General features: G+C 38.9%; 1 protein-coding gene across 1 annotated transcript in view; it reads left to right on the plus strand.

The window, feature by feature from the left end:
• MYO3A (myosin IIIA) overlaps positions 1-26,219 on the plus strand; it is a 182,481-nt gene that overhangs the window by 60,544 nt on the left and 95,718 nt on the right. Inside the window, exons 9-15 of the mRNA XM_016218655.2 lie at positions 12,979-13,078; positions 14,980-15,096; positions 16,290-16,394; positions 16,500-16,583; positions 18,175-18,377; positions 22,802-22,900; positions 22,989-23,103. Coding sequence (XP_016074141.1) covers positions 12,979-13,078; positions 14,980-15,096; positions 16,290-16,394; positions 16,500-16,583; positions 18,175-18,377; positions 22,802-22,900; positions 22,989-23,103 — 823 coding nt within the window. The remainder of the gene's footprint in view (positions 1-12,978; positions 13,079-14,979; positions 15,097-16,289; positions 16,395-16,499; positions 16,584-18,174; positions 18,378-22,801; positions 22,901-22,988; positions 23,104-26,219) is intronic.

Here is a 26,219-nt window from a genome sequence, read left to right on the forward strand (position 1 = left end):
CACCCCCCTTCCCTCTTTCCTCTGAAATATGATCATCTGTTACATGTGTCAATGTCTCTGGATCTATTTAGTTCTTCAGATTCTTTTGTTCATTAGCTGCTTTTTTTTTTTTTTTTTTTTTAATATATCTTTATTGATTTCAGAGGGAGGAAAGGAGAGGGAGAGAGAGATAGAAACATCAATGATGAGAGAGTCATTGATTGAGGCCACAACCCGGGCATGTGCCCTGACTGGGAATCAAACCCGGATTGCCTGGATCCTAGGTCGACGCTCAGCCGCTGAGCCACGCCTGGCCGGGCTCATTAGCTTCTTCTTAAAGAAGACCCTTCAACATTTCCTGTAGTGCTGGTTTGGTGGTGATGAACTCCTTTAGCTTTTCCTTGTCTGAGAAACTCTTTATCTGACCTTCAATTCTAAATGATAGCTTTGCTGGGTAGAGCAATCTTGGTTGTAGTTCCATGTTTTTCATCACTTTGAATATTTCTTGCCACTCCCTTCTGGCCTGCAAGGTTACTGTTGAGAAATTCAGCTGACAGTCGTATGGGTGCTCCCTTGTAGGAAACTAACTGCTTTTCTCTTGCTGCTTTTAAGATTCTCTCTTTGTCTTTAATCTTTGGCATTTTAATTATGATGTGTCTTGCTGTGGGCCTCTTTGGGTTCCTCTTCTTTGGGACCCTCTGTGCTTCCTGGACTTGTAAGTCGATTTCTTTCCCCAGGTAGGGGAAGTTTTCTGTAATTATTTTTTCAAATAGGTTTTCAATTCCTTGGTCTCTTTCTTCCCCTTCTGGCACCCCAATAATACGAATGTTGGGCCTCTTGAAGTTGTCCCAGAGGCTCCTTATACTATTTTCATATTTCTGGATTCTTTTTTCTTTTTGCTCTTCTGGTTGGGTGTTTTTTGTTTCCTCATGTTCCAAACTGCTGATTTGATTCTCAGCATCCTCTACTCTGCTGTTGATTCCCTGTAAATTATTCTTCATTTCAGTTCCTGTAGCCTTCATTTCAAATTGGTACTTTATTATGTTATTGATTTTCTCAGTTATTTCCCTAACCATCTGCTTAAACATCCTTATAACCAAAATTCTGAACTCTCTATCTGTTAGCTTGCTTGGATCTATTTCATTTAGTTCCTCTTCTAGAGATTTCTTCTGTTCTTTCCTTTGTGACATCTTTCTTTGCCTCTGCATTTTGGCTGCTTTCAAGTGTTTGTTTCTATGTAGTAGGTAGAGCTGCTGTGTCTCCTGGAATTGGTAGAGTGGCTTTGTGTAGTAGGTGTCCTGTAGGGTCCAGTGGCTCAGCCTCCCCAGTCACCTGAGCTGGGCCTTCTAGGTGCTCCCCTGTGTGGGCTGTGTGCACTGTCCTGTTGTAGTTGAGCCTTGGTTGCTGTTGGCGTCCCTGGGAGGAACTGACCCCCAGACCAGTCAGCTGTGAGGACCAGCTGCAACTACAGCCAAAGAGCTGCTGTGCTGGAGACACCCTTATGGATCAGGATTTACTTCAGTGGAGCTTTGGTGTTCACCAAGTGCATCCCTTGAGTGTCACTCATGGATGTGGTAAGGTTGTAATCCAGCGTGGTAGAGTCTGACCACCAGGTGCACTGTCTCTGGGGCCTCCCAGGAGGTGCGAAGTCAGCCTCTGCCAGTGCCTTGCCCAGGGCCACCCAGCCTGAGCTACACAGCAAACTGTAGCTGGCTGCTACATGTACTGGGCTTGGAGGTATCCAGGAGAGGCCAAGCTATGAGCCAGTGCAGGCTGCCGCTAGTGCCAGACCTGGGGCCACTTATCAAGCTGTATGGGGCCTGCTGCTACTTGTTTGAGAGATTTTAGGAAAGCCCCTGGAAATGGCCTGGATGAGCTGCAGGTGGGGAGGGGCAGGGCCTCCAGGATCACGGGGCGGGGCCAAAGGCGTGAGTCAGGTGCTGGCGATTCAAACATGGCGCCTGCCTGCCGGCTGTGTGTGGGGAGGACTCGCCAAAGGAGCCATGGCCTCTGCAGCTCTTCTGCCTGGGAGGAAGCTGCCCCCCCACCTCTCTCCCCGACTTCAGGCAGGTTAGTTCCTCCCCGAGTGTCCCAGGTCCTTTCCAGCTGCTGCCCAGCGCTGGGCTCAGGGGGAGCGCGTCTGAGTGAGTCCGTGCGCGGGCCCTTTGAGGGGAGCTGGGGGGGCTCCCACAGCTTCGGGGACCCTCAGGGACAGTTCCCGCTGGTTTCACAGCCCGGAGTTGTGGGGACGTCTCTTCCCTGCTTGGAGCTTTGGGCTGGGGGCCTGCTGTGGGGCTGGGACCCCTCCCTTCTCTGGGAAACCTCCGCCGCCGAGATTCCCTCCCGGGTTTCAACCGCAGCACTGGGTGTGGGCCCGCGGCAGGTCTCAGTGATTCAGCCCCGATCCGCCCACGTCTGCGCCCCTCCTACCGGTCTCGATGCTTCTTCAGGTCCCTGGTTGTGGGGCTTCTGTGCAGCCAGATTTCAGGAGGCTCAGAGTGACGGTGGTTCTGTATTTTAGTTGTAATTTTGATGTGCTTGCGAGAGGCAGTGGGAGGCAGTGGGTGCCGCTATTACCTACTCCGCCATCTTGTTCTAATGCACTTATTTTTAAAAAAGCACCCTCTACCTGGTGAACCTTCAGTCATTGATCATGTCTGCTGTCCCTCCCTCCAGGCGCTCTCTTTCCTCCAAATCTTGTGTTTCTCAGAGGGTCAGCAAGCTGTGTCTTAGAGGTCAGCCCTGGCTTGCTGCCTGTTTATATGAATGAAGCTTTATCAGAACACAGTCACGCCTGTTCGTTTATGTATTATCTAGGCTTCTTTCACAACGTAATAACAAGTTTGAGTAGTTGTGACATAGGTCATATGGACGACAAAGCTTAAAATGTTTATTTATCTGGCCCGAAGTTTGCCAGTCTGTACCCTAGAGCAGGGTGAGGAACATCCGACCCAAGGGCCTTGTATATAGATGGGCCGTGAAATCATTTGGTCTGGCCCTGCCAAGGCAACTGCAGGCGGGACTCAAAATTCATTAAATCTCGGAGCTTTTTTTCAGAGCTAATTTTTAAGCTGATAATTTTGTATGGTCTGCGAATGATATAATAAATATCCAAATGGCCTTTCGCAGAAAAAAGGTTCCCTACCCCTGCCTTAGAATATAGAATTTTGGTGATGGTAATGAGTGGGCAAAAAGCATTAGAAAAAAGAAAAATCAGGAAGTGATTTTAAATGCAGTAATAACAAAATTATAATGATACAGAATATCCTGTAGGAACATGCTAATTTTAAACAAAATCCCTTGGTATTCATTTATTTCATATGCTTTAGTGCCCACACAGAGAAAAGATTAGGAGACTATTAATACAGAGATTTAGAATAAATTAAGGAAGATGTTAACGTAGGTAAGATTTTTATCTGTTTCCATATATAGTTGAACCTTGGACAACATGGGTTTGGACTACAAGGGTCCACTTATACAGGGATTTTTTTCAATAAATATGCACAGCATTGTAAATGTATTTTCCTTATGATTTTATTAACATTTGTTTGTCTATCTTTTATTGTATATAATTGTATATAATACAAATAACATACAAAATATTTGTTAATTATTTATATTATTGATGAAGCTTCTGGTCAGCAGTAACGTTTTGGGGGAGTCAAAAGCTTTATGTGGGTTTGCAACTGCAAGGGAGGGCAGAGCAGGGCTGGGGGGGGTGGGAGGAAGGGGGCAATGTCCTTAACCCCTGCATTGTTCAGGGGTCAACTGTATTACTTTTCCAACCTCACCCAGCATTACTACAAGTTTTATGAACATGTGTTTATCTATACAGTGCAGATTAAAGCACATCTCTAAGGAATTATTTGTGAAAGAGGAAGGGCTCAGTGAATGAAAAGAACAATTAAAAGTGTAACGGGGGCTGGGTGACCATGACATCTCTCACTCCAGTCACTGTCAGGGTTGTTGTGCTCATCTGGCTTCCTTTCTCACCATCATTTCAGAACTACACACTTGGCCAAAAGGGCCAAACTGCAGAGAAATAAAAACTGCTTTTCCAAGGCGCATCAGTGAGAGCCCGTACTCCCATTGGTATTTACCAGTTGTGACTTTGTTACTAGAATTTAAAGATGGATAAAGAAACCAAAATAAAACCGTTGATTAGATTTATGTTTGACAAAGGATTGCTAGACTACCCCAGTGGTTCCTGGATGGCCTTAGAAGATAGAGCTTGATATTTACAAGAGTGTATTTAACTACAGTAAAAGCAAATAAAGCTGTTGCGTTGCAGTAGTACTACTGAATAGTAAAGATGAAAATTTAACGTCGAACAGCAATAGTTGTTTCTTTTTCCAGTGTGCAGAACTGAAATACAAGTGAAACTATAATAACCATCCCTGAGGGTATCTGTGACCTTTGACAACACAGCAAGAAAATATTTATAGTCTGAAACTATGTCTCTCCAGTATTACAGAGTAAATGAAATATATAATCTGGCTAACAAGCTGTACTTTTTGCAAAAGGACAAAAATCTTATGGAAGGATTCTAACTTTTCTTTCCGCAAGTCTTATAGAAGTTAAATATTGAATAAAGCAACAAGAATGGAAACTAATTGTGTAAAATGAAGGCAAAAGGAAAATGTTAGAAGTATAAGATTATCTTGAAACATATATATATACTTTTTACTTGAGCGTTTCAGTTGTTTATAACCAGCGTTTAAAAATAATAAATTTTTTCTTTGGTTCCACAGTAAATGAACATTTAGTAAAAGGAAAATATTTACTCCTTTACCTAAGAAATATATTTTGAGCACCTACTATTTGTGAGAATCATATTCTAGGAGTATGGGATATATCAGTCAACAGATTTAATTTTTTAAAAAATATGTGTTTATTGATTTCAGAGAGAGGAAGGGAGAGGGAGAGAGGGATAGAAAAATCAATGATGAGAGAGTCATTGATCTGCTCACTCCTACACAACCCCTGCTAGGGACTGAACCCCCATCCTGGGCATGTGCCCTGACCAAGAATCAAACCTCAATCCCCTGGATCATAGGTCGATGCTCAACCGCTAAGCCAAGCTGGCCAGGCCAGATTTAATTTTATTTTTTAATTCCTGTTCTCATGGTGCTTACATACCAATTGGAAAACCCAGACAATAAATATGATAAATTACTAAATAATATATATAGTATAATAATAATAGTATATTAGATGGTGATAGAAGCTAAACAAAAAGAAGAGAGCAAGGTAAATTGGATTAGGAGTCCTGGGTTGGGGTAGAATGGAATTGCAATGTTAAAAATGAGTGATCAGCTCAGACCTCACAATGGAGGGAGGTACATTAAGCAGGCCAGGCAGAGGGAAGAGTCAGGCTGAGCCTCTGAAGCATTTAAGGTTTTATTAAATACTCTCTCTGTTTAGGATTTAGGTTCAATTATAAGAAATTCCCTTTTTTACCCAAGTATCAAGTCTGCAGTCCAAGGCAAATTTTCTAAATGTTCTTACAAGTGTTCTATAGTTTTCGTGACATCTGAGTCTGTTTCACCTCAGTCAACTCCATCGCATTCAGTGGGACCATCATCTCAGTGGAGATGCAGAGAAATGGAGATGTGAGAAATTTTAAGGAGATCAGAACACAATAATTTGTTGACGGAGTGGATATAGGAGGTGAGGGAGATGGAGACTTCTGGTGTGTGCAGCTAATTCAATGGTGGTGTCAGTCAGTGAGAGAAGAAACACTGGGGGAATTTCAGGTTTTGCTTTTTGGACATTTGGAATTCGAATGCCTTTAAGACATCTGTTTCTTGATGACCATGCCCTCCCCAACCTAGTTTCCTCAGCCTCCAACGTCATGCCTTTTAGTCCTGGCCTCAGCAAGCACAATATCACTGTCCGGGGCACACACACTGAGATCCACACAGGCTCTTCTTTCAGGTTTGACCACCCACCAGTCACCAGCCCCTCGTACAAATACCTTAACTCAGGTCATGGATTCCTACTCTTACTTAAAAACCAAGATTAAATGCTGAACTACTAAAAACCATCCCAGTTCAGCAGAATGGAATTATTTCCTCCTTGCTATTTCCATAACATTTGATTTTTACTTCAGTTGTGGCACTTGCCATATTCCTTGCGTTGTTTTAAATGTTTGTGTTTATATCTCCCATTAGATTAAGACTCATTGAATGCAGGGTCTGGATCTTATTTCATACACAGTAACCCCTCAACACTGAGGACAATGCCTTGCATAGAGCAAGGTCTTAATAAATAGTGATTGGATTGAATTGCACACTTAGGTTTTTATTAAAATGACAGTGATAGGAGGATGTTCTAAAGAAAAGCCCTTCCAAAATCTGTAGCCATCACTTCCTATAAATGTGTATTTTTTAAAGTATCAAAAATTATTTGCATTATAATTGTGTCTGGTCCTTGGTATGTAGCTAAATCTAACAAATCAAAATCATTTGATACTGGAAAAATGAAAGTCGACCAGAACAATAATCAGCCATGATAAGATATCCACTAATGTATAAAAATATGAAAACATTTAGATGTCCTTATGAAAATGTACTAACTCATTTTAAGAAATACACAATATTATAAGTAAGAAAAATCATTTAAAGCTATTATTTACCCAAAGGAACCCCAAATAATTCAGTTTGTTTCAGACAAACATGGATAGCAGACATGTTCCTTTGATGAAGAATCATTTAGTCGTTCTACACGTTTATTGAGTATCTACTATGTCTCAACTACTCTTTTAGGTGCTCAGGATATATTAGTGACCAAAAGAGACATGTAAGAAGATGTAAAGTATTTTCACAACTGCTGGGTCTCTTTTTGCTTTCATTTATAGAATATACTTTTGTTTCTTCACCATGTATTACAACTTTAATAGCTTTTAAAGTGTTTACCTCATAGAGAACGCTTTCATAAACTAATTCATGCACCTACATTAACTATGCATCATTCATGAATTTTTAAAGGCCATGTGAACAGATACAGTTATGTCAATCATAGTAGTATTTGAAGCAGTAGCTAGTTGTACCTCCTTGATTTTAACATATTTTTCTTCAAAAATGAATCTATCCAAACATATACGTTCTAGCTGAAATTATCTTAACTTTTTTGTTGATATGCTTTGTTAACTCTTCCATCAGAATGTGTGCTCCAGATGAGCAAGGGCCTGTTCTATTGTCTTCGTAGCTTTTCCCCAGCACATTGGGTGCTTCAGAAATTTAAATAATTGTTGAATGAATAAATGCAGTAGTGGATGTTGAAACATGTATAATTCAGGGCTCTGTGTGTGTGTGTGCGTGCATGTGTGTGTGTGTGTGTGTGTGTGTGTTTGAGGTGGGAGAGAAGTCTAACAAATGAGAACACGAATGGAAATGCCACATTAATTACGTGGTTCACTGAGTTTTGCCTCAAGGTTGGACCCATCACAAACTTCCTGGCCTGACTTTTTACATTTCTTAAAATTAAAGGGAATTGGACTGCATTATATTTAACTGTGCTCTCTCTTATGTCCTGTGATCTTCTACATTGTTAATTGTGTGGCTTTTAAAATGTTACGCTAATTTTAAAGCTGAAAAATATTACTGATGCAACTATCATGCCACTTGAAAGAGTGTAAATGTGAGTCATCACTAGTGCTACTTTGTCATGACAGCTATTACTGTCTCTTTTTTTGCCTCATTTTCTCCATAATGTTTAACCCCAAGCAAGTGACAACTATGCTGACCATGATTCCCAGAGCAGCCCGTTGCCAGTGGCCCTGACTTGCAGTAATTGGTGATTAGACATACAGTTAAGGGAGAAATACAGATAGGCCATTCCAGTGGCCAGGGTGCTTCTCCAGTTAAACTGACCTCAACCCTGAGCGATGAGAGATTGGGAGGGAAGTTTGCTGGAGCCCAGATGTGCCAGACAGCCATGTGCCTTTTCAGTGTGCTCCTCTAGCACCTGTCTAGGCTTCACCTCTGCTGCCAAAGGGGAAGGAGGTGAGATTGCTCACTCTAAGAGATACTATTCTTCGCACACCAGCTGGTTGGGTAGGGCTCAGTATTGTGATTCAAGCCACCAATTGTATTTTACATCTTCGTATCCTTGACGCCAGGTTTAGAATGATGAATAACATTGGGTTTCTCTCATAATTTCTCCCCACCTAGCAGGAACCATGAACGTGACACACCTAATTGAATGTGAAAGCATCTCTACTAATGGTGTGTTCTGTCTGCCATGGCTTCACAGAGAGGGCGATGTTTGAGCCTGACCTTGCATGACAAGCAGAGATTTGCCAGACATGGGAGCACAGTAATTCTGGGCAGAGAAAACAGAATGAGCGAAGTACAGAATCTTGAAAATACTTGACATATTGGGGAATGTTCTGTGCAGGGATGGTGGGCAATGGTGCTGCAAAGGTTGTTTGAGGCAAGATTGTAAAGGTTCATTGATTTCATGCCGAGGAATTTTTGAGTCATGCTGTAGACAGTGGGGAGCCATCTGAGGTTTTTAATCATCACAGTATCAAAATCTTTGTTACGTTTTTGGAAACTAATTCCAAAAGCATCTTGGAGGACGAATTCACAGGAGCAGAAGAATGAGGGTACCAGCCAGCTACGTATTGATCCCCCAGTTCTTCACCAGCCGCTTCTTTTCATTCTCCAGGGACAGTCTTTAGCTGCCAGATGGGCCCATAAAAACATGAAAATTCAGGGCTCTTCACTTCAATCAACTGGATAGTTGGATCTCATTTTCCATTTTTAAAAAAATAATGTATCATATGAGTCTCTTTGGAAATAGGGGGATAAATAAGATTATACTTGTTGAGTTCAGCAAATGTGGAGACGAACTATGTGCCAGTCCTGTGCCTGAAATCATGGAGGATATGCATTCATTCATTCATTCATTCAGCAAATGTTTGTTGAGGACCTGCTATGTTCTAAATGGGAACTAAAAACACATAGTCTTGTATATCTTGGAGCTTACATTGTAGTAAAGTAATAAATATTAACTAAGTTATCCATACAAATAAGTGCGTAACTGTAAATTTCTGTAAATGTTATAAAATTGTGGAGGAACATGAGAACGGCAAATAGGAGTGAAACTTTTCCTATTATTAGATACAAGTCATATCAGTTATAGGATTTGCAAATATTTGCTCCCAGTTTGTGGCTTCACTTTTTACTCTCTTAACGGTGTCTTTTGTAGAGCAGAGTTTTTAATTTAATGAACTCCAACCTATCATTTTTTCTTCCATCGATGGTGCTTTTGGTGTTATGTCTGAAAACTCATCTCCAAACCCAAGAGTATCTAGATTTTTCTCTTATGTTATCTTCTAGGAGTTTTATAGTTTTATATTTTACGTTTAGGTCTATGAACCATTTTGAGTTCATTTTTATGAAAGGTATAAGGTTAGTGTCCAGATTGTTGTTGTTGTTTTTTTGGAACTTGTATGTTTAGTTGTTTCAGCACCATATTTTCATAGTTTGAAGACCTTTCCCTAGCATGAGGAAGCTTACAGGTTAGTAAAAGGAAGATCTGTACACAAATGATTGACTGAAATGACTTAACTAAGATATTTGACTTGAAGGAAGTAAGAATTATGCTTAGGGGTTCAAAAAAGGTGGCATTTGTGGTGGACTGTGAGAAGTGAATAAAGTTTCATCATACAGATGGGGCCAAGGAGGAAATAACACAAGCAAAGGACACATATTACATACTTTTTTAAAAGATTGCTCTGGCCCATCCAGTGTTGCTCAGTGGTTGAGTGTTGACTTATGGTCTAAGAGATCTCAGTTCAATTCCTGGTCAAGGCACATACCCGGGTTGCGGGCTCGATCCCCAGTGGAGAGCTTGCAAGAGGCAGCTGATCAGTGACTCTCTCATCATTGATGTTTCTGTCTCTCTCCCTCTCCCTTCCTCTCTCTGAAATCAATAAAAATATATATATATATGAAAGATTGCTCTGACTGCAGTGTGGAGAAGAGTGTAAGAAGGTGAAGGTGGTAACAGGGAAACCACTTGGAAGGCTACTGAGATGAAATGTGGTAGAGCAGATAGACGGTGATGAGAACTGCTTGGTTCTAGATAGAGCTGATGGATTTGTCTATAGCTTGCATGAGGGGTCTGAGAGAAAGAAAAGAGCAAGGATCACTCTCAGGTTTTTTGCCCGAACAGTAAGAGGAATGGAGTCACCGTTTACTGAGATGAAGATCATGGGGCAGGAGCAGGTGTGAGGCTGGGGCATTCAGGAGCATGTGCTGGGATGTGTTAAGTGTGCCTATTAGACTTCCAAGTGAACTGTCGAGGAAGCAGTTGGATGCTTAAGCCTGGCGGTCAGCAAGCTTGTCAGCACCTGCGTGGTATTTAAAGCTGTGAAATCAGGGCGTGAATGTAGGTAGAGAAGAAAAGAGCTGCAAGGACTGAAGCGTGGGAGACTCCAAAATGTGACAGAAAGATGGAGAGAAACTAGAAAAAGACAGTCAGCTGAAGATGCCAGTGAATTAAGGCAGAGAATCCAGAGGGGTACAGGAAGCCCAGATGCCTGTATTCAGGAAGCAGTCTGTTACATGCTGCTCATAGGTTAAGCAACATGAGGATTAGAGTTGACCACTGGGTTAGCAATGTGAAGGTCATTAATGTCCTTAACAGAAACTGTTTCCATGAAGGTCGTGAGGACAGCCTGATTGAAGTGGGTTTTCTTAATGGGCAGAGAGAAATTGAAGATAATAAATTTAGAAAATTCTTTTGAGGACTTTTTGCAATAAAACAAGGAAATGACTGATGAATCTCAGAGGGAAGGTGGGGATGGGTGAGGGGATGAGAGAGATTAACCAAAGAATTTATATGCACATATGCATAACCCATGGACACAGACATTAGTGTTGTGAAGGCCTGGGGCAGGGAGTGGGTGTGGGGTGGAAGGGGTCAATGGGGAAAAAAGGGGACATCTGTAATATTTTCAACAATAAAGATAAATTTAAAAACAAAACAAAACAAGGAAATGGAAAAGTAGATGGAAGAAACTGGAAGTCAGGGAAAGGTGTTTTTTGTTTGCTGTAACAGCTGAGAGGGGGGAATGAGAGAGGAACCAGCAGGAATGATGTCCTTGAATAAGTGAGAGGAGACAGAATCTAGTGCACAGAAGCAGGGCTGGCCGTGGATGGAGATGGGAGAATATCAATAGTGACTTAGTTCTCTAAGCACTGGGAAAGCATTAAAGTTCATGAGTGAGTGGTATAATTCTTATTATTCCTCATAATCTATTTATTTTTTCCCCTTTTACTATAAACAAATTCAAATGCTTAAAAGTATGTCCAAATAAACAGTTTTGCTCCAAATAAAGTGGATGATAATTTTATGTCCAGAATAGTTGAAACAAACCTTTGTGTTTATCTCAGCAACTTCTCCAGCCTTCACATCAAATCAAGATCTTTATGCCGTGGGTAAAAATTGCTGAAATGTTTTCCTCTGATAATAAACTTCTAAAGTCTGAAATAAATTTTCTACATACATTTAAACCCTTTGAAAATTCACAGTGTGGTTTATCTTTTTGTACTCCTCTTAAGTTTTGCTGAATGATAATTTTTTAAATTACCATTCTTTGACTATATCACGCTAAAAAGCTGTTGTACAGCAACAGAAACTGACAACGAACAGGCAGCCGACCAAATGGGAGATGATATTTGCAAACAATAGCTCTGACTAAGGTTTAATATCCAAAATTTATAAAGAACTCATAAAACTTAACACCAAACAAACAACCCATTGGGAAATGGGCAGAGGAACTGAACAGACACCTCTCCCAAGAAGACATACAAGCTGCCAACAGATATATGAAAAGATGTTCAGCCTCACTAGCAATTAGGGAAATGCAAGTCAATACTACAGTGAGATGCCACCTCACCTGTTAGAATGGCTATTATCAACAAGACAAGCAATAATAAGTGTTGGAGAGGTTGTAGAAAAATGGGAACCCTCATTCACTGCTGGTGGGAATGTAGACTGGTACAGCCACTATGGAAAACAGTCTGGCAGTTCCTCAAAAAGTTAAGAATAGAGCTACCATCCGACCCAGCAGTCCCTCTCCTGGGTATCTACTTGAAAACATGTTTTCGCAAAGATATATGCCCCCCTATGTTCATTGCAGCATTGTTCAGGGTGGCCAAGACATGGAGACAACCAAAGTGTCCTTCGATAGAGGACTGGATAAAGAAGATGTGGTACTTATACACAATGGAATACTACTCAGCCATGAGAAAGAATGAAATACTGCCATTTGCGACAACGTGGATGGACCTTGAGAATATTATGCTAAGTAAAATAAGTCAGAAAAGCTAAGAACTGTATGCTTTCATTCATACGTGGGATATAAAACTGAAACTTGTGGACACAAACAGCAGTGTGGTGGTTGCCAGAGGAAAGGGAGTTGGGGGGTGGGGGTGAAGGGAGCCTAATATATGGTAATATATGGTGATGGAAGATTATTTGACTTTGAATGGTGGGCACACAGTGCAATATACAGATCTTATATCATAGAAATGTACACTTGAAACCTATATGATCCTGTTAACCAATGTCACCCCAAAACATTTAATTAAATAAAATAAATAAAATTACCATTCCTTGACCACCTATGGCCTAATCCTACCTCATACAAAGCTGGAAATCTAATGAATTCAAGTCTCTCTGACTCACCACTTTGTAGCAGATTAAATCACACATAGGAATTTAGAGGAAACATTAAAGCAAATTGTATGTAGGCTAGCTCTTGATAGAAATAGTGAACTCTTGATCATCCATGAAGTAAGTTTGACATGTCACATTTTTCCAAAGGAGAAGAAAAACAAAAGATCAAATACATCGGGCTATTTTCTGGTAAACTGTTATCGTTGACTTTAGTAAATCATCTCAATTTAAAGCTTACTCCCACTATGATCAGTGATAAATTCTCAGATCAGAAAAGGTTTTTCTTTTTGTATTGCTCCACAGACACGAACGTATTCACACCAAGAAAAGTAACTTCAGCAGGCCTTTAATTTCAAGCCCGAAGGATGTCGATGATTTAGCAACCCTAGAAGTTTTGGATGAGGTAAGAACACAGTTTAATCTAACATAAACATTCTAGATTTTTTTAATTTATAGAATTGCTGTGAGCAGCAGGTTGTTTGAACAGAATCTGTTCGTCTCGTGCTTTCATTGTCTCTTAGCTTCTGGATTCTCTCTCCTATCTTCAGCTTTAATACATGTTACCCAAATTTCTAGATAGCTCCAGCCTGCTGTCATTTTTTTTGTTTTTGGTAACTCAAATTGCAAAGGTATGAGTTTCCACTAGTATGAGTTGCTCGTAGGATATGGACTCTTCTCCTGAATTCTTTCTGTAAGTTTCAAAGGGATGATTTACTGAGGTAAAAAAAATCGTCTCCTTACACTCTTGATGTGGCTTCCTTCCACTTACTCTTCTCCTGTTCCACTCTCAGTGGCAGTACCTAGAGGTCTCCAACATACCATCAGTGGTCCCCCTCATGGGATCACAGAGCCCCTGCTCTCATTGAGCTAACCTTTTAGGGCATTGAATTCTGCTTGAAACTCCTTACTTATCCCAGTGACCTCAGAAATAGATCAAACATCTCTGTGTAGGTACAAATCCAAGCCAGGAAATTAGTTTCAGCCTCCTTACCTTTCATCTCCCTTACTCCAGATAATCAGATCATTAGAGAAATGAATAGTTCGTTTTCAGTAAAAGGCTGGGATCTCCATCCTGCCTGATCAACAGATTTTTATTTTTTTAAGTACTTTTGATACATGCCTGATCATTTTGCTCAGAAATGCAACAAATCAGGAGACATTTTCTGAACAGAAGTAGTCATTTGGTAAATTTAGGGTTGTATAAACAACTCAAGTACTTCCTCAGGATAATCTATCTTGCGAACATCAAACATCTTGTAATCAGACAGTGTTTGCAAGTCAGAGATTGCCAAAACCTTTATGAATCCTTATGTATCACATTTTCCAAAGATGTGAATTCCTAAGCTTGTGAATTATAAAGAGGGCCTTGCTATCATATTGCTGACCTATATATATGTTAAACACTTGGTTGGTTGGTTTCTATTGTCTGTGCTTTCTTTTTGTCTTTTTTTTTCTTTAATCCTCAGTTGAGGATATTTTTTGCCATTGCTTTTCAGAGAGAGTGGAAGGGGGGGGAGAAAGAGAGAGAGAGAGAAAGAGGGAAACGTCGATGTGAGACTCCAGTGTGCCATTGGCCAAAATCGACCCTGAGACCCTTCAGTTCGAGAGCCGACCCTTTAACCACTGAGTCAAACTGGCTAAGGCTCTTTTTATCTTTTTTTTAACCTAAGAACTTTTGTTCCTCTCTTTTGTCATGTATTATTTTAATGATGCTATTAAAATTGATTCCATGTACTCATAACTTATCAACTATGAAAATTACTTTATTTTATTTTATTTCATTTTTTCATCACCATTTATCCCCTTTATGCCTTCTTTTACTTCCACCTTCGCCCCTCCCCTCCAGAATCACCACACTGTGTGTTTCATTCTGCCTCATAAAGCCAAATGTCTAGACAAAGGGCTAGAACATTCCACAGAGCCACTGGATAAGCTCACTTTGGAATAATATGTTCACTTAATCTTCCTCTTTTCTTTTCCAGTGTTCTTTCTCTTTACTTCATCACCTGCGTTTACCTCTTTCCTTGAAAGCATCATATATGTGTATAATATCTCTGCAATATTTAGATTGGTCCTTTGGAAAACACTGGTAACAATGACATCCCTCTACAGCTCTCAAAACCAAAGAAAATGCCTGTCGAGTGAAAGGGTAGTTGCTCACCAAGTTTACACGTCTTACTATCAATACGTCTATTTCTTTCTGGTCCTGATTCCAGATGTTTTATTTACTATTGTTTGCTTTTTACATTGTAGTTGACCATAAATGATTTTTAAGAAAAAGAAATTATTTTTATTTTATTATAGAATACAGTCTCTGAGCAACTTGAGAAGTGTTATTCCAGAGATCAGATTTATCTCTATGTGGGAGACATACTCATTGCTCTTAACCCTTTCCAGAGTCTGGGTCTTTATTCCACAGAGGTATGTGGTGTGCCTTCTATTCTTTTATTTTGTACTAATAATTGTACTATACAGATATTTAAATTATGCCAAAGAAAGTTTTATTCAGAACCTTGAATAAACAGTTAAATAATTATTGTTAAAACATAGAGAGAGGAAAAAATAGAAGATGAATTAACCTGGATGCTGTATATGGACTTCCTTTTCCCAAAAGCATGTGGCAGAATGTTACTTACTTATAGTTATTGATAACTAGTCTATACTGTGCATCATATCAATGCATAGGTGTCTAAAAAAGTGTCTGCTCAATATCTACCTCTCACCCAATTATTGGAGAATTAAAGATATAATTACATTGTTAATATAGGTAATATATGCTTAACAGCTATAAAACATGTCATTATGAATTTACAAATCCTTTTGACATATTGATTCATTTTTAACATTGGATAATGTGTGTTGTATTAATATAAATATATAATAATCCATTTTCAGCCCCTAAGGGTTTAAATATAGAATAGTATCCTGAAATTAAATAAGGCTATTCTTAATTGTACCCATTATCTTCTAGCTGTTTGTATACTCCAGAAAATTATTTAATACTGTGCCTAAGAGTTATTTTTTATATGTGAAAAATACATACTTCTCTCATCCTCTACCACCTTAAAATTTACAAGAATAATGGTAAATTTATGAACCTTGACCTGAGTTTCAGGTGATTTGGGCTTTCGTGCAAATTCCGCTATCAATTAAATATATGAGAGAATTATGTAAAATGATGTGAAAGGAAAAAAAGTGGTGGTCATATGTCAGATGTTATTATATCCAAGGAATAGTCAACAAAATGATACCTAATTTTCTTATTTATAAAGTGTCTTTTTACTTAAAGAAACACTAAGTTCTGCTTTGGAGTGGTATACACTTCCAAAAGGGCCTTCTTTTAAATATTGCTGCCATAGTGATGTCATATCATATTGTCATATTATATTTCTGGGCCGTTTTGTGTCAGGCTCTTATATTCTACATTATTTTGCATGAATTCTGCATATATCTAAGTGTGTATGCTGTATGTGTAACATGTATGTAATGTATTGGTGGTATGAAACTTTCTTTTTATTTATGTTATGCTTTAAAAATTGCAGCTCTACCTGTAAATAATCTAGGGAGGAAACAAAAACAAAAGCCCTACAAAATGTGATTTTTTAAATCCTTAGCATTCCAAACTATATATTGGAGCAAAAAGAACTGCCAATCCTCCTCACATTTTTGCAGTGGCTGACTTAGGCTACCAGTCTATGGTAACATATAATTCAGACCAGGTAAGGAGTCTCACATTCTTAGAAACTTCCCTCTTAGTTTTTCTTGTGTCAGCTGAATTTCATGAAGATAAAGTCTTCTTACAGTTTCCTTTTCTCACTGTGCAGTGCATTGTTATTTCTGGAGAAAGTGGTGCTGGAAAGACTGAAAGTGCTCACCTTTTAGTTCAGCAGCTGACAGTACTTGGAAAGGTACAGTTTATTTTTTATCTGTCCCAATAGAGATAGTTGTTACATACCAGAGCCTAATGTAACAGATTAGATTAATATTCAGTAATTATCAGATTTAATAATGCACAGAAGTTATAAAGCACAATTGTTATCCTTTATGAGTTTAAAATGTAACAAACAACATGAAAAGCATATGCTCTGTTTTGAGGATATTCTAACTTATCTTACTTAGTTGCCAAAGCTTTATAAATGTGATTTTCTCTCTTTTTAGCACCAACACGTTCACTGAATGCTTACTTTCTCTCCTTTTCTTACTAGCAGTTTAAAGAGAAGTTACTATTACAAAAATCAATTGTATTTCATATATCATATACATATACCAGCAATGATCAATTGGAAATTGAAATTTAAAAGTATAATTTACAGTAACACCAAAGAATATGAACTATTTAAATCTAACCCTTATAAAACATGTAAAAGATTTGTATGATGAAAAGTAGAGAAAGCTGATAAAGGAAATCAGAAAGACCTAAATAAATGGAGAGATGTGCCATGTTCATGGATTAAAAGTCTCAATATTATTAACATGTCAGTTCTCCACGAGTTGATCCATGTATTCAAATTAATTTCAATAAAAATCCCAGCAGGATTTTTTGGTAGAATTTGACAAGCTGAATCAAAATTTTAAAAGAGCCAAGTTTGTTTCAGTTCTTGTTACTCTCTTCTTTCAATCCTTATTGCCTCTTTTAGAAAATACCCAAAGTCCTAATATGCCCTTAAAACTTTCTTGTGAATACCCCTCCAGGCCACCTGCATTCTACTGTAGCCTGTGTTCCAGAAATACCTACTGCTCCTCTCCCTGACATATAAAATTTCCATACCTTTAACACAGCTGAGCCCAGCAAGGTGTTACACCTTCATCTGCTTGATCCACGCTTCTGCCGAGATATGAATGACTGGTACCTCCTTCAGCTTCTCATAGTAGAGAATGCTTTTCTAAAAGAAATTGGCTTTTAAACCCAAATAAATTTCCCCTTGGTGGCAAAGACAAAAAAAGTTACACTTGTTTGAGGGGAGGAGAATGGGAGATGGGGTGGGAAAAAATCCAGGGACAGGCAAGTAGGCCTTGACTAGGCTTCCACTCCCCCCATCTACACTTCTAAGGTGTTCTCCATTTTCACAATTCCTCCCTTTCCTCTGCTTTTGAATTTACAAATTATCTTAATTCCTTTCGTTTCGGATTTAACGGCTTCCATGGAAGCAAGGGAGATGTTTCAGGCTTTAGGGGACATTTGGATGGGGGCCCAAGCAGGTAGCGGAGGAATAGGAAAATAAGAAGTGTACCTCAGAATACATAAATTGTGTTGGTAAATTAGGCACTGAGTGGAACTGTATTTGAATAGAAAAAGCACAGAACATCTCTTAGCCCCTCTAAGGAAGCAGGTGGGTAAACACACATGTGGGAAAGGAGAGATAGGCCAGGTCGGAATGCCTGGCAGTATACCAGGAATATCCTCATACACATTTCTATCTGCATAACATGCTTATCAAGACAGAAACATTACACACACTTTTTTTTACATTTTTAAATATATCTTGACATTTTCTCTAGGCTAATAACATAACCCTTCAAGAGAAGATTTTACAAGTGAACAATTTGGTGGAAGCCTTTGGCAATGCCTGCACTATTATAAATGACAATTCCAGCCGATTTGGAAAATATTTAGAAATGAAATTCACCTCTTCTGGAGCTGTAGTGGGAGCACAGATCTATGAATACCTTCTGGAGAAATCCCGAGTTATCCACCAAGCTCTGTAAGTTCACATCAAATATCTCCTATTTTCTGGGAAACAAGCAAAGATACGTGTCATAAGATACATATGTCACAAGTGACGTGTGCCCTAAGCAACACACATGTTATAGGTGGCACACATGTTATAAGCAGCATGCGTTTCATTGGTGACATGCAAGTCATTGGTGACCTACATGTCCTAAAACTGTGCCCTAAACGGCATGCACATCATAAGCAGCATGTGTGCTCCTTTTGGTAGTTTATAACTGAATGACAAAATTTCTTTTCTGCCCTAATGATTCCAAAACATCTGTTTGTTATTTTTAAGAGTAAACTATAGTCACAACACCATATTTCCACCCTTTTTTTTTTTTAAAGTGTGGCAAGTTAGAGTCTTCCATTTTTTTTTATGTTGGTTTTATGCTAAACATACCCAGATTGTAGTAAAATGTCATATGTTAAATTCATGGGAACACAAGCTCTTGTTATGTATTAGCACGTTATTATTTAATAAAAGTGCCTTCAAATTCGCTATCATTCAACTATGAGTAAATTGTGACTGTAAGTTGCCTGGAGTCCAGCTCCTGAGCTCAGTCCTCAGTGTGGAAAATTGTCCTTTGGTCCTCAATTCAAAATATGTAAGGAAAGAATATTAGATAAATATAGTTATTAATTGTGGCTCTATGACATGTAGGTCCACTTTGGGTAAGATATTTAAATTTTAAAGACCCTTCTAGGATCTTGGTTCTGGAACTCACTGTGTGTGTGATTTGAAATATTTAACCTCTCTGCACTTCAGTTTTTCATCTTTAAAATGGAAATAGCAAGGGCCCTACCTGTAAATTAAGATAATGTCTATGAGACATTTGCACAATGAACCCATCAGTTTAAGCCATTTTTAGCAGTAGTGGTGTTGATGGTTGTGTGAAGGTTAGAATAACATCTCTCACAGATATAAACATTGAAGATGTTCAGTAAACAGCAGCTCCTATTACCAATGTCTGTCCTGTGCCCAGAACTTAGTGGACAGACATGAGTGGCCTTTGCTACCCAACCCTAGAGGGACCTCAGGGTCTTATGCAGATGTGGAGACTTAACTGGTTCTCAGAACAATTTGTGCTGCTTCCTGATAGCGTAAGACTCTCCTTCAGGTATATGGGGATGGTCTACTTAAGAGGCTAACTTAATGAGATTTAGATGGTGCCACAATGTTGCACAATGTGAGAGGGCACCATTCACAGTGGGTTCTGTGGAGCATCATTCACATAGAATAAACTGTGAACAGTAAACTCTGGAGCTACGCAATGATGCCCTGGGTTTGTAACCATAGAATTAGTGTTGTGAATGCTTATTGAAATATCGTGGGATATATTCTAAGAACTCACACAATTAGGATTCTATATTAAGCATGCTATGAATTAAGTAAGTTTTTTCCAGCTGTCCTAAGGAACTGTTCTAGTTTTACAACATAGTTTATTGAGAAAAAGCACTCCAAGTTCCAAATTTACATTCAGGTTGAAATGTAACTCAGTTGTAATTTGAGCACAGCCTATTCATTTTTCCTTTTTTCACTTAATTTCAATTGTATTCTTAAATTTTAGAGAAGCTCTCTGTGATCTTTGAAAATGAAATATCTTAGTAGGTCCATTTTTTATTATAAGTGTAAGTGTACTCTATCAGTCAAGGCACTCAAAGGAAAAAACTAGTTCAAAGAATTTAACTGAAAGCACTATCAACAGAGGTAGAGAGGACACTGGAGAACCAAGAATAAATGATGAGTTGCCCACAGAGAAACAGCAGTGAGAAACCATCGCTACCCCAGGGCCTGACAGGCCGGAGGAGGAAACCAGTGCTTGCAGAGCCTGGTGGAAGTGAGGGCTCGAGGGACTGACTGTGAGGAGCTGTTAACTTTGGGGCGACAGCCACCGTGAGGGAGAGAGTAAGGGGATGAATACCTGAACACCCCGACCCGTCTCTTCTTCCTCCCTGCCATCTCCTGCCTGTGCTTCCTATTGTTCAAGCATGTCTTCAAGGAGGGACTCTTAGTGGAGGGAGCTGTAATTAAAAATGAAAAATTAAAAGCACTGTTTCATGGATATCCTATGGGGCTAGGAATGCAAAGCTGTATTGTTGGCTTTAAGCCTTATTGGCCACTTGGTCAGAGATTCAGCCATTTCATGGTGGGGTAAGCCACACCCTTGTGAGGAGTTTGCCACAGTTTGAGGGTGTTTGAGGCCTCAAACATGGTTCCATAGGTGATCCCCAGGATCTAGGGCAGATTAACACACATAAGAGAGCCCTGAGGACCTTCCTGCAAATCACTGAGTGGGACTCTGAAGAAGTATTACAAGATACACAATTAAGATTGTGGCCAAAGACAGAGAAATACTATTTGGTAACTTGCTGAGACCCTCTTTGTCCCCAGGGCATTCTGACTTGGAAGCACTGGTCATATGAGCATGTATGGGATGCTATGGTCCTCTGTCTACACACTTTGATGTAGTTAGGACAAGACATGAAATGGGTAATTTTTGGCAGTATCTTTTTTTCCTGTTTCTTTAACTCTGAATGTTTATCCACTAAAGTTCAGTATATTTCCTATAGCATCTTCAGGTCCTGTCAAATTACAGTTCTCTATAAACATAAACTAATAATTAAAGAGAAAACATATGCTCTGGCTGGTTTGGCTCAGTGGTTAAAGAGCATTGGCCCATGAACCGCAGTGTCATTGGTTCGATTCCCGGTCCAGGGCACGTACCTGGGTTTCAGGTTTGATCCGTGCAGGAGAGGCAACCAACCAATCGATGTGTCTCTCTCACATCGATGTTTCTCCCCCCACCCCTTCTACTCTCTCTAAAAAAACAATGGAAAAATATACTCGGGTAAGGATTAACAACAAAAAAGAGAGAAAACCTCCAATTTTGTATGTCTACATTTATGAGTCACTTCTCTAATTGTACACTGGGTCGTTTAAGTGTTAAAGGTGTGACACACAGAATAATCATGGTTTCATTAGAACAAAGCACACTTAATTATATGCTGCACCAGTGTTGGAGAAGTTTTGTTATTTTGTGGTGAGAAAAGACAAGATCTAAAATTTTGATTTTGTTTTAACCATGCTTGTTTTCTTCTCTGACTTTAGATTCTTCCATCCATTTCCAAACTCTGTATCCTTGGGGTATTTCTTTTTTCTCTCCTTGATCTCTCTCACTCTCTCTCTTTACACACACACACACACACACACACCCTGTTGGTTCTGTTTCTCTGGAGCACCCTGATTAATACAGTGGCAGAGAAAAGTGCAGGGTTATAATGAATTTAGCCCCTGAAGGAGGAACTGCCCTAACCTCAGTCTCAGGGCCTGGTGACAATGGAGTGTGGATAGTGGGGTGAAGATTTAAGACCACCCCAAACAAAAGGAAGGTGCGGTGGGAAGACGAGAGGGGCAATGCCACAGGACAGATGCAAACCCCAGAGTCTCCAAATGACCACCGTGGTCTTCAGAATAGAAGCACAGCAGGGCCAAAGAGGAACCATGGAGACTGAACCTGTAAAACAGGAAGACCATCCTTCTCTGTTTCTGAAGAGAACTTGCCTGACCTTGGAGATGGAGAGAACGTGTGACCCATTCCAGGGACTTTCCAGAGCCAAAGGAAGATGAGGAAAGAAGGGGGAAACTGAGTCCTCAGCAGCTATGTGTGGACCATCCTGAGCCAGAGGCTCACCATGCTGGGACCTTCATTTTCGTAGTGGTATTATTCTAGAATCTGGGAAATGCTGTTTATACACAGAAGCACAGAGCTCTGGAACTTGATTTGTAGAAACAGATTTCTTCTACAGTGAGAAAACTGTGCCCCACAAAGCCAGTGTAACAACGTGGTGAAAGACATGGGCTTTGGAGTCCAACAGTTCAAAGTCAGACTGCTTTGGGTCTAGTTTAGCCATCAACTCTGACCTGAGAGGAGATTAGTAGCCGCTCTGAGCCTCAGTTTCCTTAGGCTTAGAGGGAAGTGCTTGAGTACTAACCAGGGGGTTATGGCAGGTAAATAAGACAATGTAGTATTTTTGATCATCTGGCATGCTTCCTATATATTATTAATTTGTGTGGGTTTTTGTGTCTGGTCCACTGGCATGTAAACTCCAAAAAGTCAGGGGTTTTTCACTTTGCTCCTTTTGCATCCCAGTGCATACAACAGTGCCTGGTAGTCACTTGCAAATAGGTGTTGAGTGGTTCATAGAAAATGCTTAGTAGTGTCCAGAATTCAATGACAGTGATAGTTGAAAATAATAACAGTAACAATCACAGAAAGCCAAAATCCGGTATCCTGGGAAGCCCAAGTTGGCACTCACAATTGCTGTCGTTCTGATAATTACATTGCCAAGTCATTTTAACGATTAATAAGTATTCTTACTAACCATCTTACTGAAAATGTCTTATTTTTTCAGTGGAGAAAAAAACTTTCATGTTTTTTACTACATCTATGCTGGTTTAGCTGAAAAGAAGAAACTAGCCCATTACAAACTGCCTGAAAATAAGCCTCCCAGGTAATCCAAGAGGTTGTACTTTTCATAAAAAGTACTTTCACTTTCCACTGAATTTTAGATTTTTACCCGTCCTTTCCTATATTTTCAGATACCTACAAAATGACTACCTCAGAACAGTACAGGACATGACGAATAATAGTTTCTATAAATCTCAATATGAATTAATTGAGCAATGTTTCAAAGTCATAGGTTTTACAATGGAGGTGAGTATGAATGACATTTAAACCCCTTTAGGAAGTAGCTTTTTATCATCACTAATTGCAAGAGTTAGCATTTATCGAGTGATTACCATATGCCATGCGTTTTGCTAAGTGCTTTACATGCGTCATCCTTTTCATTACTCAAATAACCTTATGAAACGACTAGAATTATAATATTTACATTAAGGATAAGAAAACAATGGCCTTGAGATATAATTGAACTTGGTTTTGCTTTTAATCTTTTATTTTACTTATATTTTCTATCTATATTAAATTTTACATAAATGCATAAATGTGATCATATTACCTGTTCTTTTCTAGTACAGTCTTTTTTATAACAACTTTATTAACATAATTCATATGCCATACAAGTCAGCCATTTAAAAGTACACTTGAATGGCTTTTAGTATATTCACAGATGCCTGCATCCATCACCATCATCATTTTTAGAATATTTTTGTGTTCTAAATTTTTCACCCTGAAAAGAAACATGTTAGAAGCAGTTCCTTCTCATTCTTGTCCCACCTCTGCTTTCTATCACTCTCAATCTCTTTAATTCTGGACATTTCACATAAATAGTGTGATGCCATATGTCATCCTTTGTGGTGGGCTTCTCTAATTTATCATCATGTTTTCAAGCTTCATCCATGTTGTAACAGGTATCATTACTTTATTTCTATTTCTTGTTGAACAGTATTCCATTTTATAGCTATACCTCCTGTTATTCATCCATCCATTCAGCAGTTCATGAATATGTAGGTTGCTTCCCTTTTTTGCTATTATGAATTATACTACTATGAACATTCATGTACACTTTTTGTACGGGCACAAGTTTTTATTTCTCTTTGGTATATAACCAGGTGTGGAATTACTGGGCCATAGAGTAACACTATGTTTAACCTTTGGAGGAACTGCCAGACTTTTCCAAAGCAGCTACACAATCTTACATTTCAACCAGCAGTGTATGAAGGTTGCAATTTCTCCATCTCCTCCTTAACACTTATTATTATGTCTTTTGATCGTAGCTATCCTGGTAGGTGTGAAGTGTATATCATTGTGGTTTTGAGTTGCATTTCCCTAATGGCTTACAGTGCTGAACTTCTTTTCATGTACTTACTGGTCATTTATATATCTTCTTTAAGGGAACGTCTATTCAGATCTTTCGCCTAGTTTTTAATTGGGCTTTTTATTATTGAGTTATAAGTATTCTTTATATTATCAATACAAATTTCTTAAAAAATATATAATTTGCAAATTTTTCTCCCATTTGTTGTCTTTTTCTTTCTAGATGGTATCCTTTGAAACACACAAGTTTAAAATTTTTGTGATATTCAGTTTATTTTTTCTTTTGTTGTTTGTGATTTCGGTGTCATACATAAGAAGCCACTGCTAATCCAAAGTCATGAAGATTTATGTCTAAGTTTTCTTCTAAGAGTTGTGTAGTTTTAGCTCTTACATTCAGGTCTTTGTTTCACTTTGAGTTAATTTTTGTGTCTGGTGTGAGGTAGGGGTCCAGCTTCTTTTGCATGTGTGTACTCAATTGTGTCACAACCATTTGTTGAAAAGACTGTTCTTCCACATTGATTGGTCTTGGCATCCTTGTCAAAAATCAGTTGAACACAAATGAATAGATTTATTCCTGAACTTTCAATTCTCTTATTTTTATCTATATGTCTGTCTTTATGCCAGTACCACATAGTCTTGATTACTGTAACTTTATAATAAGTTTTGAAATTGGGAATTGTGAGTCTTCCAACTTTGTTCTTTCTCAAGATTGTTTTTGGTTTCTTGAATTTCTTTATGAATTTGAAGGTCAGCTTATCAATTTCTAGTGCAGTCTTCTTTGAAACGTCTTTTTTTATCATTTCTCTCTTCCCCACCCCACCCCCTTCCATCCATATCTGCTCTCTTTCCCTTCCCCCAGTTAATGGATGTTGACAATCCAGTATACATAATCCAATATTCCATATTTATCTCCTTGCTCATAAAATCCTGCCTGCAGACACCACACACACACACACACACACACACACACACACCCTTAACACCACACACACAAACACAAATATGTACGTATACCTATATCTAGAGGGGTGGCCATTGTTTTATTAATTTGTGATTATATTACACACACTCTTCTATATCTGGTTTTTCTTACTCAGCAATACCTTGTGGAAATCCCTTCAAATCACCTGGTAGAGCACTAAATCAGTTCTCTTAAAGGCAACATAGTGTCCCACGATATATACTACCACAATTTATTCAACCATTCAGTTATGACTGGGCATACAACTATGAATGTTTCCAGATCTTTATAACCATGAGCAAAGCCAAAATATGTCTTTATTTATGTCTAGTGCTTTTATTTCTATGGGATAAGTCTCTAGTAGGTCTCTAGTAGTGGGATTGTTGGGTCAAAGGGTACATGTATTTTAAATTTGAATATGAATTGCAAGATTGCTTTCCAACAATTCTGAAACACTTCACATTTCCACCAGCAATGTGTAAGAGTAGCTTTTTAAATAGTTATTTGTCTGATATATGAAAGTAACATCACATTTCAAGTTTGCATATCTTTGACTAATAATTAATTTGAACATCTTTGCTTCAGTTTGTTTTTATGAATTGTATATTTATGTATGTTGCCCTTTTTTACTGAGTTATTTCTATGCTTTATGTCAGTTTCTAAGTTCTCATTGACTACTGTAGACATTATATTTTTCTATCATTTGTATTAGGAATACGTTTCCAGTTGTATGGCTTGTCTGTGACTACTTTTATCATATCTTTTATCATACAGAAATATGTTGTTAATTTTTGTATCTTCAAACAAATTTATCTTTCTGGGTTTTTTGTTTGTTTATTTGTTTTTATATATTTTTATGGATTTCAGAGAGAGGAAGGGAGAGGGAGAGAGATATAGAAACATCAGTGATGAGAGAGTCATCATTGATCCACTGCCTCCTGCACAGCTCCAACTGGGGATCTAGCCAGCAACCCCGGCATGTGCCCTGACTGGGAATCGAACTGTGATCTCCTGGATCTTAGGTGGATGATCAGTCACTGAGCCATGACCGACTGGGCTGTCTCTTTGTTTTTAACATCTGGGCTTCTAGTCT

Source organism: Miniopterus natalensis, chromosome 1 (genome assembly GCF_054644295.1).
Source record: "Miniopterus natalensis isolate mMinNat1 chromosome 1, mMinNat1.hap1, whole genome shotgun sequence".
Classification (NCBI taxonomy): Eukaryota; Metazoa; Chordata; class Mammalia; order Chiroptera; family Miniopteridae; genus Miniopterus; species Miniopterus natalensis.